The 16,583-nt window shown below is 39.9% G+C and overlaps 1 protein-coding gene across 3 annotated transcripts in view; it reads right to left on the bottom strand.

Annotated features, from left to right (window-relative positions):
* Window positions 1–2,884: 2,884 nt before the first annotated feature.
* The window catches only part of NDRG1 (N-myc downstream regulated 1), a 65,183-nt gene continuing 51,484 nt past the window's right edge, over window positions 2,885–16,583 (bottom strand). For 2 of the 3 annotated variants that reach the window (XM_073330065.1, XM_073330066.1), the window contains exons 9-16: window positions 15,577–15,633; window positions 14,160–14,263; window positions 13,742–13,798; window positions 12,168–12,219; window positions 11,283–11,330; window positions 7,670–7,705; window positions 6,121–6,172; window positions 2,885–4,758 (exon numbers count right to left, since the gene is read on the bottom strand). In XM_073330065.1, the coding sequence (XP_073186166.1) occupies window positions 4,493–4,758; window positions 6,121–6,172; window positions 7,670–7,705; window positions 11,283–11,330; window positions 12,168–12,219; window positions 13,742–13,798; window positions 14,160–14,263; window positions 15,577–15,633 (672 nt within the window). In that variant the 3' untranslated portion in view covers window positions 2,885–4,492. The remainder of the gene's footprint in view (window positions 4,759–6,120; window positions 6,173–7,669; window positions 7,706–11,282; window positions 11,331–12,167; window positions 12,220–13,741; window positions 13,799–14,159; window positions 14,264–15,576; window positions 15,634–16,583) is intronic. The other variant, XM_073330067.1, reaches the window with a different exon arrangement.

Below are 16,583 nucleotides of genomic sequence, written 5' to 3'. Positions count from 1 at the left end.
TAGTTCAGCATTGTTCCTTACCAAATGAGTGCTTTTGTTGCAAAGTTGCCATTCATCATAGAGGCCCTGAGCAGCAGGTCTCTTTATTGCAAGAGGGATTGGATAGCTTCCTGCTCGTCTTAAAGCCAAGCAGTTAATTTTTATTTAACAGGCAGACTACACTCCCTGGTAGGAGTGTTTACCCATTCCTGGAAGAGATGAGAGAAGGGCACAGTTGTACCCTTGTTTCATAGGATGGTTGGGCACACATTCATACTTAGGTTTTATAGACTGGTTATTAAAAAACAAGTCCAGCTCTTAGGGTCCATACTGTCTAATCACTGCTGCCTGAAATGCTGTTACCGGGCTCAGGTACATTAATGATTTTTAAATCGTTTATACTTAGACCAGAGGGAGAAAAAAATGGGACCAAAATAAAGTCCGAGCAAAGCTGAAAATCCATCTGTTGAAAATCCTGATCCTTAAATCGCTCCCCATGTAAGGACAGTTGATTTATCCAACATGTATTGACTAAGCTCTCTTTATCCAACACACACCTGTGCCCTTTGTTAACCTGCTTCAGTCCTCTCTACAGAACCTGCACACATTGAACTTGATCAATATTTCCTCAGCTCTCCTCTGTCAAACACTCGCTCTACGTATCTTTTTTGAACTCCACTGCTAACTAGAGCTTGCAGGGGCTGCTTCTCAGTGGAGTGTGAAGGTCATGGCTGTCCCAGGGAGAACGACTCCAATTCAGGCTTCATGTGACTTTTATGCCACTACACTGCAGAACAAAATGAGAGTTCTGCAGTAGACACTCAATGTCTAACATCCTGTGGCCTAGAAAAATACACAATTCTGATTAGTTTTAAAATGGAATTAGGTGTAGGTGTAGATTAGCTTAAGAACAGACCTAGGTTTTAGTTAACAGGAAGCTGTATTTGAGATATGTTCTGGACAGGTCTATTAATGGGACTGAGGAAAGTATAGTTCAGCACTCAAGACCATTGTCCTATTCCTGCAAAGGGGGGTGGGGGGAAGAGAGACTAAGGGATCTTCTCCAGATCTCCACCAAGGGAATGCAAGTCTAGGCTCCTGTATTCCACTCCCAGCTTTACTCCCATGTGACCTTGGCCAAGTATTTTCTCTATTTATAATAAAGTGGCAATAACATCTCCCTCCCCCAGGGAGGTTGTGAAATTCAACTTCTGTGGAGCACTTGGTCACAGGACCTGAAATCCAAAGTATTAAATGATCCCACATCCTATGTAAAGTCCCCATTATGCCTACACATGGGAAAACAATCCTTGCACTGAACAGCTTACAGCAACAATGGGCAAGGGCAAAGAGGATCATAGAACGGGAAGGGACCTCCAGAGGTCATCTAGTCCAGTCTCCTGCACTCAAGGCAGGACTAAGTATTATCTAGACAAGGGGTGGGCAAACTACAGCTCAGGGGCCACATCCAGCCCTCAAACACAAGCTGGGGAACAGTCTCAGGCTTGCCCCACTCTGGCACTCCAGTTGGGGAGCAGGCTTGCGGGCTCACCCTGCTCCACATGTACTGTGGCTCCACACAGCTCCTGGAAGCAGCAGCAGCATGTCCCCACTCAGGCTCCTACATATAGGGGCAGCTAAGGGGCTCCATATGCTGTGCCTGCCCCAAGTGCCACCCCCACAGATCCCATTGGCTGGGAACCAGAGTAGAGCAAAAGAATCTTGCTTACAATACTCCTAATACATCCCAGAATGATGTTTGCTTTTTTTTTTTTTTTGGCAACAGCATTACACTGTTGACTCATATCTAGCTTGTGATCCACTATGACCTCCAGATCCCTTTCTGCAGTACTGCTTCCTAGGCAGTCATTTCCCATTTTGTACATATGGAACTGATTGGATTTTTTCTTATTGAATTTCATCCTATTTACTTCAGACAATTTCTCCAGATCATTTTGAATTTTAATCCTATCCTCCAAAGGATTTACAATCTCTCCCAGCTAGTGTATTCTGTGCCATTATCTAAATCATGAAGATATCGAACAGAAGCGGACCCAGAACCAATCCCTGCAGGACCCAACTTGTTATACGCTTTAAGCATTACTGAACCACTGATAACTAGTCTGTTGCTCTTGTACTATAGCCAGAATCAGGCCTGCTAGTTCACTAATGTATAATAGGGCTGGGCAGCCTGAAGGAGAGCCAGAATGAATTCTAGGAACATTAGAAAAATGAAAGGGAAGGAACAGAATCCAAGAAGAGAGTGATCTCTGATGCTGCATCCCTGCACTTCATGTTATCACTTTTCCAGATCCTGTCAGAATAGCTGGTAAGAACTTTGCTGCTCACTCTACCTCTAGGACTTTCATCTGTTCTTCCTCCAGGATGGTTCAGAAGAGGGTAGGATGCCTTAACCCTCCCACCCCAGTATAAAGTAGCATACCACAGTAAGGGGACTATATTTTTCAAAATGGACACCACCGTGGGCTGACCTGAGGCCACCCCTCTAGTGTGTGGAGCCAGCCCAAGCCCCCCTACCAGCCACCCACCTAGGGTTGACCTAGGCTAAGCCAGCCATCCCATGTAGACCTGGGGTTGTTGCTCCTCCCCCTGAATGTTCCTCCACACCCTACTAGTGGTTGCATCCCCCATTTTGCCAAAAAGTGACTGTCCCAGCTGAAACAGGATGTATAGTCACCCTACTGTGCAGGGATACTAAAAACACTTACTGGATGGCTTTAGAAAGTAGATACTATGCTCATGAAAATGTGAAGCAGTATGTCAGCTATGAGGGGCTAGACAGCAGGCAGGGTAAGCTAAGCCTGAGAGTTAAGGCATGTGGAAAGGATAAAGTGCAATCATCTCAAAAGATCTGTGCTCAGGATACAGGATTAAGACAAGACACTGCAAAGTTACAAATTTATTTGTTTTGAAATAAATACAAATAGTTCATTAAGAAAAACTTTTGATAGACTTTACACAATAGCTTTATTCTCTTTAATGTTTGTTCTTTCTACCAACCACCATGGAAACTCTGCACAAGAGTGTAAGTTAAGTCAATGTGGAGTAACCTAAATTGTGTTCTTCTGAACAAGAACTACCCAAAATATTTAAGTTTTACCACTTGCTATTTAACTACTCAGTTAAACTTTTCATAGCTACATAAGAATTGTGATGTAGCAAATATGTATCAAAGCAAATGAAAGACTGTCCCAGTATGTATAGAAGAAAAACTGAACACTATGAAAACCTGTGGGTAGTAGAAAGGTGCCATACCCACTTACTTCCAAAAGAAGATAACCTGGAGATATCAGTAGGTTACACCAAGATGCAGAATCATGCATTGCTAAGTTTACAGTCACTAAATATTATGTTTATCAATTACAAAGTTGCCCCTCCCACTGCTGTGGAATACATTTCTCAGCACCAGCAAATTCAAAGTCAGAGGTTTTAGGAGCTAGTAATTAGTGACAGTTGAGTGCACAGTAATTACAAACCATCTCAGTTTTTCATCTTTCCTCAACAATTAACAGCTGTATCTGGCTTGGTTTACAGAATTCTGAGTTTTACAATTGTGCTGAATACACAAAAAACCTCAAACCCCAACAATTAAAAGCCATACAATGTGAAAGTAAAAACTGCTTCCACTGAGCAGTCATCATGGTCAAGTACAGCTGCTGTAAGTGTCAACTTTGCCACCAAGCTTTGCCACCAAGTTGTGAGCTCTTTGGTTCAAGGTCCCGCCAAAGAGAAAATATTAACCTGCTTTTAAAAGTTAAACTGGGTCTTGTTAAGCAGGTTTTAGGATCCAGGAGGGTGGGGGCAATAGGAACTAAATCTCAAAAAACCCCAAATACAAAAAACCTTGCCTATTTTAGTAGCATATTATTGTACTTAGGAAAAAACAGGTTCAAATACTAATTAGGAGGCCTATAAATGCACAAGTTTAATTTTTTCCTACTCTTTGAAATTAAACTATATACAATTTGAGTTTAGCTCCAGCTTCAACATGAGGCTGTACCATTTTTTTAAGTCAACCATAAAGCACTGCTTCCCCTCCACCAACAAAGCCTTAGGTTTGTTTTTTTTGTTTTGTTTTTTTAAACATGCCAGAAACTGGGTCACTTTATTTAGCCAAAGAAAACGAGATAAGTGGGCATATCGTAGCTTCAAAACTTTGTTTGAACAGGATGTTGGGTAAGTCTGGTTTGATTTTGAAATTTTCACAACCATGTAACTTTTGGCACGCAGCCCTTAAATTTTGGCATCAGTTGGAGGAGGGCACAATAGCAGCAACCATCTGTATTAAGTAATAAAAATAGAGCAATTGAGATGTTTGCTTTCTTTGGTCTCTTTCAAACTGGTAAACAGAGTTCATCTTACAGGAAAGCTTGATATTAATACCAGCTATGTGTTGCGATACACAGTGGGCAGTCATTAAAACTTTTACAGTTTCAAACTACATCCAGGTTTGTGTGTTTTCTTTTTTTTTTTTTTTTTTTTTTTTAGGTATTTAACAAGAAACTTCCATGGATTTGGGACTAGGTTGTTCAGTATTGCCTGCAGAGTTAGGAGTGAGCTCAATGCGTGCGTCTGGGTGGGTGCGGTTTCTGGACCCATCACCAGTATGGGATCTGCTCCTGGTACCCTCACCGGTATGGGACCTGCTTCTTGTTCCTTCCCCAGTGTGGGATCTGCTCCTCTGTCCCTCCAAAGATGTGACGCTGGAACCAGATGCTGTACGGGACCTCATAAGCCTGGTCATACTAGCTGAAGGCACTGAAAGAAGAGTCTTGTATTAGTGGATTTGTTTAGAATAATTCAGTGCGTTTGAAAGCACGCCCTTGTCTTGAATTCCCAAGCTGACAGACTAAGGCCCTGATCCCGAACACACTTGTGCACATGCTTAATTGTACACATTTAAGTAGTCCCGCTGTTCATAATGCATGAAGTTAAACAGGGCTTCAGTAGAACAGTACATGTGGGAAATCAGGTACAAAACTGAACAAAAACAGGGACTAATTAACTTTAGATAGGCATTAAGAAAAAGACTGCCCTTCAATTCACGCACAAGTGTTTAAAGCAGACTAGTAATTTTATGCCAACAACGGACCTTTATTCTTCAATTCTAATATACACACTTCAAGTCACCTGTGTCTGATGGTTATTACAATGGAAGGGAATGTGTAATTTCTAAAGCGAAGTCATTTTAGACTCATACTACACGTATTATGCATGTCACAGCAGAGCTAATGTTGTATACAAAAGATGCTAACTCAAACATTCACAAGGAGGGGTTGAGTTTCCCCTTATTATTAAAATTCAGTTTAAATATCCATGCATTATGTGCACACAGGGGAGATGCACAGAAACCAAATACCAAATGTCAGCTTTGCAACCAAATTGTGCATGCATTTCTAATTGGGCAGACCGACCGCCAGGGTCATATCTACCTGGTCTTTACACAGCCAGGTCAGATGTTTGCAAGTTTGTGCACTCCTGCTAAATGTGCAGCGATGACCCACAGTTGCATGTGGCGTTTGAATCAGGCTCTGAAATTATGGTTCAAATTATGCAAGAGATTCATTTCTCCAATACATGAAGCAAAAATGGAGAAAGGGGAATAAAAGGCAGTAAAGAGATTCTCAATAGCTCATGCTGCAACTCTCCCAGGAATGCTATGCAACAGCTCACACCGTTCAGGAGTCAACTTAGTTCAATTCATCTCTGCAGATTTAATATAGTAGCATGAGAATATTTCATTCTCTGTCTTCTAGTTGGAATGGAGCACTTTATTTAAGGGCATCTTTACAAGCTATGCAGCCAAACCACCTCAGGTGGCACCATGGCAAGTTATTACCAGCGAAGTACATACAATGGTCACAGTCAAGTCACACTGAGATAGCAGGGACAAGATAGGAGAACTACAGTATCTCAGGTATCACTGCATATATCACCTGTGGGCACCAATATTACTGATTGGACTAAGTCCTCATGCTACTCTGCTGTGGTCCACATGCCCTTTCCCTCAGACAGCAGATATTTTGTGGTGTAATCTAGGTTTTCACAAACAGGTTACTCTATTACCCCACTGTAGAACTTAATTATAGCTAGGCATTCTTTTAATAAATACATACTTACTGTATCCCATTCCCTGAACAAAATATTTGAAAGCTTCTGCAAGCTTTGCAGGCTGTAAAAGGAAATGGAAACACATTGAGTACAGTAATTGTCAAATGAGAAACACTAGTATAAGTAGTCTTATTCTCCCCCTGGGCTCTACTCAATAGTGTTACACATATAAAGAATGAGTACACAACTGAGAAAATTCCCTAGGTCAGATTTTGTTCTCTCCTCCTCTGCCCTGCCACCCCTGTTATATACCTATTGTACATGAACATTACTGTACAGCATGTTAGTTCAGTCAATTCTCCAACTGACCTCCAACAGGCCCAAGTTTTGCTGATTTGCATAGTTTAATAGACTGCTACTACTCTTGAACTGCTGTGTGTATACACACAAATGTTTTCCTCTGCTACTGGGCAAAGCAGTGACTCAACAAACTGGGGTGACAATATTTTTAATTGAACTTATGCAATATTCTTTTGCACCCCAAATCTAGAGAATAATGGCTCTTCGGTTTAACTTTACATAAAATCAACAGGAGGAGCAGAATAAGCTCTACATTGGTATTCAAGCTTCTTAAGGTTTTGCCATTCTAAACAACTTTTAAAAAAACAAAACAAGGATGGAGTGTCTTTCTTGCACCCCTCCCTGTCACTAATCACATTATACACCGCTAGCGCAATCTTGATCTCTTTTCAATTGTAGCTGTTTACAAATTCCAGTTTCTTCAGAGTAATTTCATACCTACATTTCAGAATGCCTCCATTTGGCTCAAACTAGAACAAAACGTATACCCTGCAAGTTAGTGTATAGGGTCAGCTTCTTTAGTGAATCGCCCTAAACAATAGTTAAAATAGTAGTGTACAAAGTCTGTTGTATGAGGAGCCTTGGAATTTATGTCTAAACAGATTTCAAAAACACTTGTGCATTCTACTAGACCAGATTAGTGCACATAAGAACAGACTAGTTATTTCCTGCCTCCCATCCTGAACCAAACTATAAATAGCACAAATAACTAAATGTTTGACTTAATGATCGTTCAGAAGCAGTAATCCATGTTAGTTTAGTCAGTAAGCAAAAGGTAATGTCTATATTCCAAATACAAACCCTTACACAGTTAAGGCTTAATTAGTGGAAATATCCCATCCTAACCTTAATTTTGTGCTTGGTTGATCTTTAAAGAAGAGAGATCAGGTGACAATGACATTACTACTCATGAATGATGGTCACTTAACACTTGGGAACAATGAATACCCTTCAGAATGGGGCCCCATTTGTCACATTCTGCAAAACAGACTAGTGTAATGAGTTTCAGAGTAGCAGCCGTGTTAGTCTGTATCCGTAAAAAGAAAAGGAGTACTTGTGACATCTTAGAGGCTAACAAATTTATTAGAGCATAAGCTTTCGTGAGCTACAGCTCACTTCATTGGATGCATCAGATGAAGTGAGCTGTAGCTCACGAAAGCTTAGAGACTAACAAATTTATTAGAGCATAAGGTGCCACAAGTACTCCTTTTCTTTTTACTGTAAGAAGCATTAGCAAGTTCAGTCAGTCAAATCATACCTGGGAAACTTGAGGGAGACCACCACAGTCTGCCATCTATAAGAAAGTAAAAAGGTAGGTCAGCACAGTACCAGAACAGGAGTTCCTTTGAGTTCAGAGATTGTACCAAAGAAATATATTCAAGGTTTGTGTATCTGGCACTTTGGAGACAGACATTTATTCTCATCACACAGATAGGAAAGCTTGAGTAGAAGGCAACAGGTAAGGCTTTTTATAAGGTGAACACCAGTTTCTTAATGCATTAGAAATCCAGATGGCCAGCGCTTACTGGATTTCAATGGTATGCCTTGGCTATGAACAGGAAGATGGCACACAGGTGAAGGAGGAAATACCCTTACAGGTGAGGGTATTAAAGTCAGCAGCAATGGCTGAGATGTTGGAGGACTCCAACAGGAGGTAGATTTGTTAAGGGAAGCAAGATCTGTGAAAGCAGTCAGACTGTCTACACATTTTTTTGTAGCACTTAAGTTTTCTTGCTTGTCCACCCCTTCAAAAAAAAAAACAAAACAAAACAAAAAAACAACCACACACCAAAAAACACAGGAACAGGAACATTTCAGTGAATGCTATGAACAGAAAGTCAAATTGTGAATTACAGGAAGCCTGCAGTCCTATCGGGGATTAGCTAGCAGTAAAACAAATCTTGCTAATGGTCTAGTTATAGGAACGTAATTCATAACCTCAATCTCAGAAAGAGTGGTCATGTACAGAGGTCTCCAGCTGAACAATGACAGATGAGAATTTATGATTGCAGGGTGAGGGGGGCAGGAGAGGATTTAGACAGCTAAAATTCTCTATTAATGTTAGACCAATGCAACAAAACATTGAGAATCTATTGCTTTGACAATAGTACTGACTGCCTTCTTAATTATATCCTAGTATGGAATATGGCATGAACACCAAGTCTTGACTAGACACTTTCTATAAGAGATTAAATAAAAAAGTTCAGTACTGCAAACTACAGATGCACCCACTCCATGACTGAAGAGCAAATACTAGAAACAAGCTCTCTTCTCCCAAAACTCTTGATTTGGAAATCCACTGTGTCAAATAAAGGGAAACATTAAAAGCCACTTCTGATTCTGAGCTATGCTGGAAAGTAGCCCAGAGTAACAGAAAAGGCAGCCAGGTAGGACAGTGAATGAAAATCAGAACATTACATATTTATTCTACAGAGTGATTACAGCTTGTTTTGTTGTTGCAGGAAGAGAAGAATCTAAATAAAAATGAGTTTACTTTTGAAATCTTTATTGAAGTTTTTTTTGTAAAGATGGATTCAACACACACTATGTCAGTTGCAAAAGGTTTCAGACAAGGTCCAGGGGGTATTTGGGCCTGCATATTCATCTTTTAGAAGGAGCCTTCAGCTCTAATCAAGTTCTATAGGAGCAGAGAATGCGCTGCACTTCGCAGGAGTCAGAACCCTGAGGTTAACTGAACTATTTGAAATCTCCCAAATAAGTTTTGCTGAATTAAAGGGTGACTCCAGATGAACAGGTGCACTGTTTAATTATTTAGACCAATTCCTTTAGGATAAGGACATTCTATCAAATCACAGTTGAATGGGAAAGTTGAATGTTTCCTAGAGAGGGGCACTATCTAGCTAACAAGTCTGTCCATCTGCCAGTCAGAAAAAGCAATTAGAAAGTCTTAAAGGAGATAACTGAATTGGAGACAATGTCTATACTGCATGTTAGGGGAGGGCTTCCTCAGCTCGGTTACACATACTTCTGCTAGCTACCTCTCTTCAAGCTAGTAGAAGTATAAATAGCAGCATAATCATGGCAGCTCTGGAAATGGCAGTGGAGGCATTACTGAGCTATACCAAGTACAAACTCTGCTGCAACCAGCATTTATACTTGCTAGCTTGATGAGAGGTAGAGAGAGTACTTGTACACAAACAGGGGAATCCCAACCCTAACTCGCAGTGTTAACAGTCTAGGACGACTGAGGGCTTGTCTATGCTAATCTGCAGTTTGGACTTTAGGGGGAAGAGTTACAGCATGCAATAGATTGCTGTGCTGTAATGTTAATGCAAACGAGGTACCTTTCAGTTTGCATGTGCAGTGTCCACATAGAGCAATTACAATGCAGCACTTTGAGTGCAGTAATTCACAACCATGTAATGCAAATGTGGGGCAGGGCAGACAGTCTGAAACTTGTGCAGAAAACAAAGCAGAAAACAACTCTTTAGGTGGGGCAACCCAGCCACCCTGGGCAATGGCCTGTGATATGATCATGATGAACATATTATGCAGTCAGTCACTATGCTACTTGCAGTATTCTTGAGCCCAGAATGTTTGTGGATGAGTCTGCTCACAGAAAGCGTGTAGACAAGAGAACAGAGCAACTGCACAATGTACATAGGTGCAACTATGGACCAGAACAAAACTAAATCCAATTTTAGGTTTATGAGCATCAAATACATTTAATCAGGCATGTCATTCCCTCAGTCAAAGTTAATATTATTTAACTAAGGTTTAGCTCATCTGTCCCCATTCTCTTCCCTCAAACCCTCTTTTGAGGTTTCAGGAGGTTTGTATGAACCAGAAGTCTTTAAACCACGATTTGAGGCCTTCAATAGCTCAGACATGGGTTAGGGGTTTGTTACAGGAGTGGGTGGGTGAGATTCTGTGGCATGCGTTGTGCAGGAGGTCAGACTAGATGATCATAATGGTCTCTTCTGACCTTAAAAAGGGTATGATTATGCCACTCCAAAATGACCATTCAACAGGTCAAAGTCAGGGTCTCAAACTTAGTAAAATTGATTTAAGTCTGTTTCTTTACATATGTAAAAGATTTAAATGGTTTTCATTCTACTTCTGGTCTAGCCTGGGCCTGACATAAGGCAATTAAGAGAAAGTTGTTGATCACTTGTGATCAAATAAATTCTACAAAGTGTCTGGCTACTGAAATCCAGAACGTTATTTGTGACTACTCCTTTGAGGCAAAAATATCCTATTAGCAGAAGCCTGACTAGTTCACTCTGCAGCAGCATTTTGCACTGACAATACAGTTTTACTTCATTAAATGACCCCCTCCTAATCCTGTCAAGTACCAGTTTTTAAAATCTGTTATAGGATAAGTTTCTAACTATATAGCCAGTATCATCCTCTTCTTAATGGTTAGCTCAGGGTTTCAACCCCGAGGTTCTGTATATTGTCTGAGTCCACCGTTTAAAGACACTTTTGTCCGCAAGTTTAAATTACTGTATACATATGTTGTATAACTAAAATGGTCTTTAAATTTAAAACAAAAAAAGACCAACCCCTTCCCCCCCCCAAAGGTGAAAAAGTGTGTGAGCCCACAGCTATTTCCCCTCCCTCCTAAGTCTGAAGCATGCAAACAAATTCTCTCCAAATATTGTTTCTGCAACTGATCTGTTTTCTATCCTCCACTCCAGTAATGATTTCATTCACTAGTGCTGACTGCTCTGTGCTCAAGAACAAAAAACACACTTTCCCCAGTTAAAACTAATCTTACACAAATTTAGTATGTACTGGCATGTACCACACTGAGCTCATTTGTGCTCTAACTTGTGGTCTCACTTAAGACCAATGTGGTTGCATCATCGTAAAGCAAATATGTAATTTACGGTTCTTATTCCTATTACCTTTAGGAGTGTGGTCTTTGTTGGGTCCAGCTTAGAGTTGCACTCTACCTATATGGAAAAATAGCCGTGTTAGCATCTTATTTATTCTCATCTTCAAGACCATTAGTCTGAACTTATTAGTTCTTTGTGGTTCTCTCATCCAACTACTTTTTCCTTAAGTTAATTGCATTAATACCTTGTTCTCCAAAAGGGTTTGGCATACCCTAAATATTATACATCTTAGATTTTACCCCCTATAGCTTTTCTAAAATATTATTCAAATTTTGTTCTAATAGTCTATTCCCACATGTACAAGCAAGTCCATTAGCAAGGAATTAGGAGAGTTTTGTGCTTCAAACACTGTAGTGGCAACAAACTGGGTCATGTGACTGGGGATCATGTGGTAGAATCCCAAATGGTAAGCAGCCATATGGCCAAAGAATAGACATACCCATTAAGGCACAATATTTTAAGTCAAGCAGCCATCTGAGGCTAGCTATATTGGCCAAAGCAACACACTGCTTCCAGAGTCACCAACTGCAAGACTCCATTTAACAGCAGAGAACATGCTACAATACTGGATTCAGATTCTCCTCTAAAGGAAACACATTTTTAGACCATTTTTCTCAACCAGCTCCTTCTATGCCTAAAGTACTGCTATGGCAACTGTCCCTAGAACAGTAGCCATTACATAATGGTATCCAGACAGAGGCTTAGACATCTAAGAACAGTGACTGCTCTGTCTTGAAAGGTCTGACAGGGAAGAGCTAACTGTGCTGGGTCAATAGCAGGAGACTTTCCTATATGGGTGTGATTTCTGCAATGCTGCTATAACTTCCCAGTTTGCATACCGATTAATACAAAGGAAAAGAAGTCTCTTTATTATGAAAGTCTGACTATACATACCACAGCATCAACAGCAGGAGAACTGTCACCAACCACCAACAGTGAAGGGCATCTGGTGGGGGCGAGGGGGGGGGTGGAGGGAAGAGATACAAGGCCATGGTTATTTCTATGCTCATTTCAACTTTCTCTGCCTCCACCCTGCTTTTCCCAAAATTCTCCTTTAGTATGATTGGAAGGATCCTGACCTGGTTAAGTGAGTAGAAGCAAGTTCTTGCATCTAATGTCCTAAAGATGTACCTGACTAGTTTTATTACTATTCCTGGAATCCTCTATATTAGTGAACAGCCATGTATTTTCTTCTACTTTTCTCCTGAATTCTTGTACATCTTCCCCTTTTTCCTACCACTTTTTTCTTAAGCATTTATCAGGGAAATGGTTATATTTTTTAAAAAGTGGAATGAGTTTGATTACAGAAGTTTAATGTTAAATTTAAAGTTTATATGTTATCTTTCATTAACCTTATTTTTTCTACTAGCTAATGAGCAAGTTTGTCTTTTTATTCCCTCCCCACCCCAGTAAACAAAAGTTTTGTAAAAGCACTCATGCTTCTAGTGGTTATATATTATACATACTTATGTTCAAATTGCAAGGTGATTGTTTTCTTAAGTGGGGTAAGGCTTCAAATTAAGCCAATTACATCCACTTTCTAAGCAAAGCAGTTTAAACCCCTTAAACTCAGGTTTGCAAATCCATCATACTTAAGAGTAAAAGCACCACCAGGCATCACCATCTTCTCCACTATTTAATCCCCACTTGAAGTACTACCCATCATGGACATGCTTCCCCTGTGACAAATTAACTGAACAGGCTGGGGAGGGGGAGAGATGAGTGACAACACATGCAAAGATTTAAATGCTTGCAATTGCTCCTCCCTTACGGCTAATTAAAGTTTTTAAACAGAATGCTATAGTCTGACCTCTTCACTGATTCAAGTTTGAGGATCACTTTACATCCAACTTGCTGAGACTGCAACTTTAGGAGGCACAACAAACTCTTCATGAAGGAAGTCATGATGTGCAGCAAGTTTTTAAACCCGAAATCCAAATTTTGAGACCCCTTTGTATCCATAAGCAGCAGCATGCATCTGCAATACTGAGCTGCCTTTTTATTATTATTATTAATTACTGAAGTGTACTGAAGCTTATTTCAATTAAAAACCTGGAATGTATACGCAAAAACACCCACCAATCATACCATTGCTTTAAGGCCTTTAACACACTGATATATTAAAGAGCAACTTGAGAGCGTCTCCTTGTGGCACACGATATTAAAACACTTATTAACCAATCAGGATGCTTTTATTATGTTCACCAATTGTAACTGGTAAAATATTTGGTCAACCATTTTTATTTAAATATACTGTTTAAATATGAATATATTGTAAATAAAACAAGGAGTTCACATTCCTGTGGTTCTTTTGGGTAATGCTGATTGCTAATTTGGCTCCTGAACTGAGACTGAGTATCACTGCTCTAATGACTGTCCCCGTGACAGTATCCATGCCACCGATAGTTACTCAAATCTAGCACAGATTTAACGTTTTTCCAATTCATACAAACCAGTAATATACTTACTGTAGAGTAACAACATTTGTTCCAGGAACAGGACGCTCAATCTCAAGATCTCTTCGACTGAAGATTGAGAGAGAAAAAGCTTATTGATACATTGGGATTCAGGTATTCACGTGAATCTCTACACTTTTCCAAACACGAAAACATAAGTTACTTAAAGAAAAGTATATATCAACAGAGATACAGCTGAGCTTTCTTTAGATTTGTAGTTTTAGTTTAGTCAGCCCCTGAAGTTTAAAAAACAAAAACAATACACGCGGTAGTGTTAAGATGACCCTTTGATAGAGTTATGGTTTCCAATACACTCTAACAAAAGATCAAGCAGAATTGTATCTGCTGCATAAATTATATTTGCTTGTCCCTTGACTAATTGCTTAACAGATTTCACTGTAAAGACTAATTGGAGAACAAAGTATATTACCTGTTGTATGAGTTGACAAAGAGATGAAGATTAGTTTGATTCATATCATGGACAATATGTTGGCGATAAGTCTGGATCAGATCATGGCTGTTATGAATCTCTTCCTAGATTAAAAATAGGATAATTTAATATTAAAATACTACTATGATAAGTGGCATTGTAGCATTGGTTAATTACAATTAAGACTTAATAAAACAAGCAAGACCCTTTAAGAAGCTTGTTACTTATTGGTGTTCTCAAACCATTGGTACCAGTATTTTTTTTTAAGGGTTGAAGTTCTGCGAATTGTCTGAAAGTCAGTTCCAGACTTAAATATGTTGATGTATAGTTTTATTAATTCAAGGCACTTAATCTCATAACAGTGCATGGTTTGCAATTTGCTTGTGCAATGTTGATGATCAACCTGAAATACACATCCTTTCTAACAAACCAAAAGGATGCAAAGAAAAGTCACTGGAGAGATATATAGTATCAAGGAAATACAGTTAAAACTGCTAACACTTCAGGATTAAGAGCCAGACTTTTAAAAACATTTAGTAATTATGTTCAGACCAAAACAGACGTTCACTAATTTGTCAGCTTTGAACATCTACAAAACTAAGCTCAATTCTGCAAGACAAGAGCAAGGAGCAAAGCTTCAAGGTCTTTAAAAACTGCAGTCTTTGAAAGTTAGTACTTTAAGAGTCTCACTCTACACAAGCCTTAGAAAATAGAGCATCTGACATTAAGGTAGGCACAAAAAAAAGCTTAGTTTATACCAGTAACTTGTTTTCTGGATTTAGGAATTGTGGTGCCAAAATACAGCAGGAGCGCTCTTATCAGGAGCCAAAACAATAAGCTGTATTGTACTATCAATGTTTAGAGTAGAAATTGCCACTGAAATCAGTGAGTTGTGCTTAGAACTTGACAATGATATTTAGTTCACCAATTTAACAAACAATTAAATCTCTCCACTATGGCTATATGCAGCCTTTCATACACTGCATATCAAACTTCAGTGATAGGGGAAGTTGCACCTGGAAACATTTGAATTTAAAATGTTGCGTTTCAACCACAAACTATTCACAAGTTATAGCTTGGGTTTCAGTTTGGGGTATTTTAAAATTGTACAAAGTACAAGTTTTCAAATGTTTGAAGGATGATACATTAGCATCACTGGGCACAGTGGCGCGCACCTGTATTCCCAGCTACCTGGGAGGCTGAGGCTGGCAGATTGCTTGAGCTCAGTAGTTCTGGGCTGCAGTGTGCTATGCCAATCAGGTGTCCGTTGCCACTGACAGCCTGGCCAGCAGGCAGCTGAAGGAATGGCTAAAACATGAATGATGTGTTATGATCAGTGCTGGACCAATCGATCAAGGTGACATTAGCTTTCCCCACAATACGAGAGCTAAATAAGTGGAGCCTCAAAGTAGCTTACCTTCCCAAAAAGATGTGAAATGACCATATCTGGAAGGGCATGAGCCCATCCTGAAATCTAAACAGTGAGAAACAGTTAAACAAGAGTCATTGACCAGCATAATCCAAAGGAAGATTTTTCAGCTAGAAGTGCTAGCTCTCCCAGGATTAGGTCAGATATTTACACTAGTTACTAGTAATCATGTCAGAGGGCACTACAAGTGCAAGTAGCACAAACCACACTGGAAAAGTGCCCACAGGATAGAACTCTTGGAATATCCTTGCAGTTTACTTAGTGTGAGCATATAAGCATCATAGTGAATGCACAGTAGATGGAGGAAAGAATGCCCCATACTCATGTAATCATTCCTTCTTAGAACTTTGTTTACGAACAGCCCACAAACAGCTAGGCCAAAAATTCTACCTTTAGGACAAACCACCTGCATCTGGATAGCGTTCCTACATTGGTACCCAACACATGTGCAGTAGTAGTTCCCAGAACAAATGCAAATAAGTTTTGAAAGGAGCAAAATCCAATGATACCACCATGAGGCTCAGTGATTCTGAATGAGTGTTGAGAGAAGCACGGGGAATGGGACACAAGAATTTAAGTGAGCCAAGGCTATTGGGTGAGGTGATCACCTATTTTGCAGGCCAGTTAGCCCATCTTTATAAGTAGCTTTTCAGTCCCTCCCAGGTCAAGTAACGTTTGTTAATCCAGTAAAGCCCCTCTTCTGTTGTTAAACCAAGGAGGTAAATATCTCAATCTTATGAGAGACTATCCTACACCCCGCCCCCCCATCTCTGGAACCAGAGCACATTTTGTCATGGCATTACAAGATGTGCCTTGATTTGCTCAATTCAGGACTTGGCAGACAAGTTGTTTAGCCTAGAAATACCAGAGTTTTTGTAACTTCCTCCATTTATCCATTGGAAGTTCTATATGCAGAGACTTAGAGCCACCCACCTCTTTTCTGGGGTGCAAGTATGCCCAAACACTTAATATGAACATGTTACAAACATGTCCAA

This window comes from Lepidochelys kempii, chromosome 2 (assembly GCF_965140265.1).
Source record: "Lepidochelys kempii isolate rLepKem1 chromosome 2, rLepKem1.hap2, whole genome shotgun sequence".
Classification (NCBI taxonomy): Eukaryota; Metazoa; Chordata; order Testudines; family Cheloniidae; genus Lepidochelys; species Lepidochelys kempii.
Note: the sequence above shows the minus strand (reverse complement) of the source record. Positions and strands in the feature narration are given on the sequence as shown.